We start from the raw sequence: 2500 nt of genomic DNA on the forward strand, positions 1-2500 counted from the left end.
CACATGCAAGGTTAAACACTCTGACACATACACACACCACACACACATGTGCAAGGTTAGACACTCTGACACATACTCGCAGTGAAAGTGTGGTTTTGCATTTGGATACATAATGTTGTTTGTTAATCGACAAAACCTCTATCGATCAAAACAAGTCATGGATTTACCACAGGATTAACCGTAATCAAACCTGAAATTAAACCCAAGTTGGAATCTTGACCAGCAGACATTTTCAGTGTTTTTTTTGTAAACGTATTCATTTGCATACCGTATTTAAAACACGTAATGGCCCTGTATGGGAGTAGATGCATCCATGTGTATGTCTGAGCGAGGATGATTAAATGGAGATGTGATGAGATGTTAGCGTGTAGGTGATGCTGATGTTGGCCCTGGTCCCACTCCCCACTCCTCTCCATCCACAGAGCAGACACACACACACACACACACACACACACACACACACACACACACACACACACACTCAGACACACTCCCCCCTCCTCTCCATCCACAGAGCAGACACACACACACACACACACACACACACACACAGACACACACACACACACACACACACTTACACACACTCACACACACTCCCCCCTCCTCTCCATCCACAGAGCACACACACACACACACACACACACACACACACACACACACACACACACACACCCTCCTCTCCATCCACACAGTAGCCCTCCGCATTCTGCATTTGTGTGCAGGTCCTGTCGTCCATTTGCTTGTGTTTATTTAACCTCATTCGCCGACAAGGGTACTTAATTCACTCCGCCTTGTCTGTCTCCTTCTCTCTCAGTATTTCCCTCTCAATGTCTCTCACATTCTCTCTCTCTCTCTCTCTCACTCTTTCTCTCTCTCAGTATTTCCCTCTCAATGTCTCTCACATTCTCTCTCTCTCTCTCTCTCTCTCTCTCTCTCTTTCATTTAACCTCATCTGCCAACATGTATACGTTAATCACTCCTCTGTCTCTTTCTTTCTTTCTGCTTTTTTCTCTCTCACCTTCCCCGTCCATCACTGTCCTCCTCCTCCTCCTCCTCCTCCTCCTCCTCTCTCTCTCCATCTATCTCTCTAACACTGGCTTTCTTCAAAGCCCATTTCTCCTCATCTTTTCCACTCCATCCTCTTTCTCCTGCCCTCCACTCTTGGTTGCCATGGAAGCTGATTGATGACAGCACAGCATGAGAGAGAGAGAAAGTAAGTGGAGGGAGAGATTGAGATGGAGAGAGAGAGGGAGAGAGTGGGAGAGAGAGAGGCAGAAAGAGAGAGAGAGAGAGAGAAAGGCAGAAAGAGAGAGAGGGAGAGAGAGAGAGAGAGAGAGTGGCATTATTGAGTGCCATGCTGGTAACGAGCGAGAGAGGGGGTGAACAGTGGAGTCGTTCATTGATTGGCGATCGATTAGCCGGGTGTTTAATTTACCTGTCTGTCAGCCCTGCTGCCACCGCTTGCTGCCACGGCTGCGTCCCGCACCAGTGTGACATCATAAAGCCCCACTGTGACAACATAAAGCAGAGTTATGGCGTCGTCACGGAGACAGAGAGGCCTGCTGTTTATGACCCACTGCTGCTTAAAAGATGATGCTAATACAAGTGTGTGTGTGTGTTTGTGTTGTGTGTCTGTGTGTGTGTGTCTACATATGTGGGTGTATGTATGCTTGTCGTGGGTATGTGTTTATTCATTTGTGTGTGTGTGTGTGTGTGTGTGTGTGTGTGTGTGTGTGTGTGTGTGTGTGCGTGTGTGTGTTTGTATACATGTGTATATGTTGGTGTGTGTGTGTGTGTGTGTGTGTGTGTGTGTGTGTGTGTGTGTGTGTGTGTGTGTGTGTGTGTGTGTGTGTGTGTGTGTGTGTGTGTGTGTGTGTGTGTGTGTGTGTGTGTGTTTTCCCAGTCTTCTCTCCAGCCATCATGGAGGCCCAGCCTGGCGGTGGGAAGCTGGAGGAGGCCCAGGGGAGCTCGCTGATGCTGACGCCCGTCTCAGAGGCCTCTTCCCTGGACACGCCGGCTCACCTCTCCCCCCAGGCCTCTCCCTCCTCCTCCGGGCCGCCGGAGAGCGTGATGGACAGCCCTCCTGCTCCTGAGCCCGAGATCCCGGAGCCCCCCAAGAGCGAAGGGGGGGACCCCCCCAGCGCGGACGAGGAGAAGGACCCCAAGAAGAGCCCCAAGCAGCACCTCCACTGCCCCGTGTGCAAGATCACGGTGAACTCCACGTCCCAGCTGGACGCTCACTTCACCGGTACACCCTTTACCCTACTCTAACGCACTCATCTCTCTAACCCTTACCCTACTCCCAGCTGGACGCTCACTTCACCGGTACAGTCGTTAACCTACTCTACGGTAGTCTACTCTAACGTACCGCACAGTTACAGCCGTTAACCTACTCGAACGTACCGCACAGTTACAGCCGTTAACCTACTCGAACGTACCGCACAGTTACAGCCGTTAACCTACTCTACCGTACCGCACAGTTACAGCCGTTAACCTA

The 2500-nt window shown here is 50.7% G+C and overlaps 1 protein-coding gene across 1 annotated transcript in view; it reads left to right on the forward strand.

The window, feature by feature from the left end:
* znf385c (zinc finger protein 385C) overlaps positions 1–2500 on the forward strand; it is a gene marked incomplete at both ends in the record, with an annotated part of 188120 nt that overhangs the window by 179068 nt on the left and 6552 nt on the right. The window contains one exon of the mRNA XM_080834066.1: positions 1919–2251. Within this exon, the coding sequence (XP_080690192.1) occupies positions 1919–2251 (333 nt within the window). The remainder of the gene's footprint in view (positions 1–1918; positions 2252–2500) is intronic.

The sequence above is a fragment of the Sprattus sprattus genome (assembly GCF_963457725.1).
Source record: "Sprattus sprattus genome assembly, chromosome: 3".
NCBI classification, from domain to species: domain Eukaryota; kingdom Metazoa; phylum Chordata; class Actinopteri; order Clupeiformes; family Clupeidae; genus Sprattus; species Sprattus sprattus.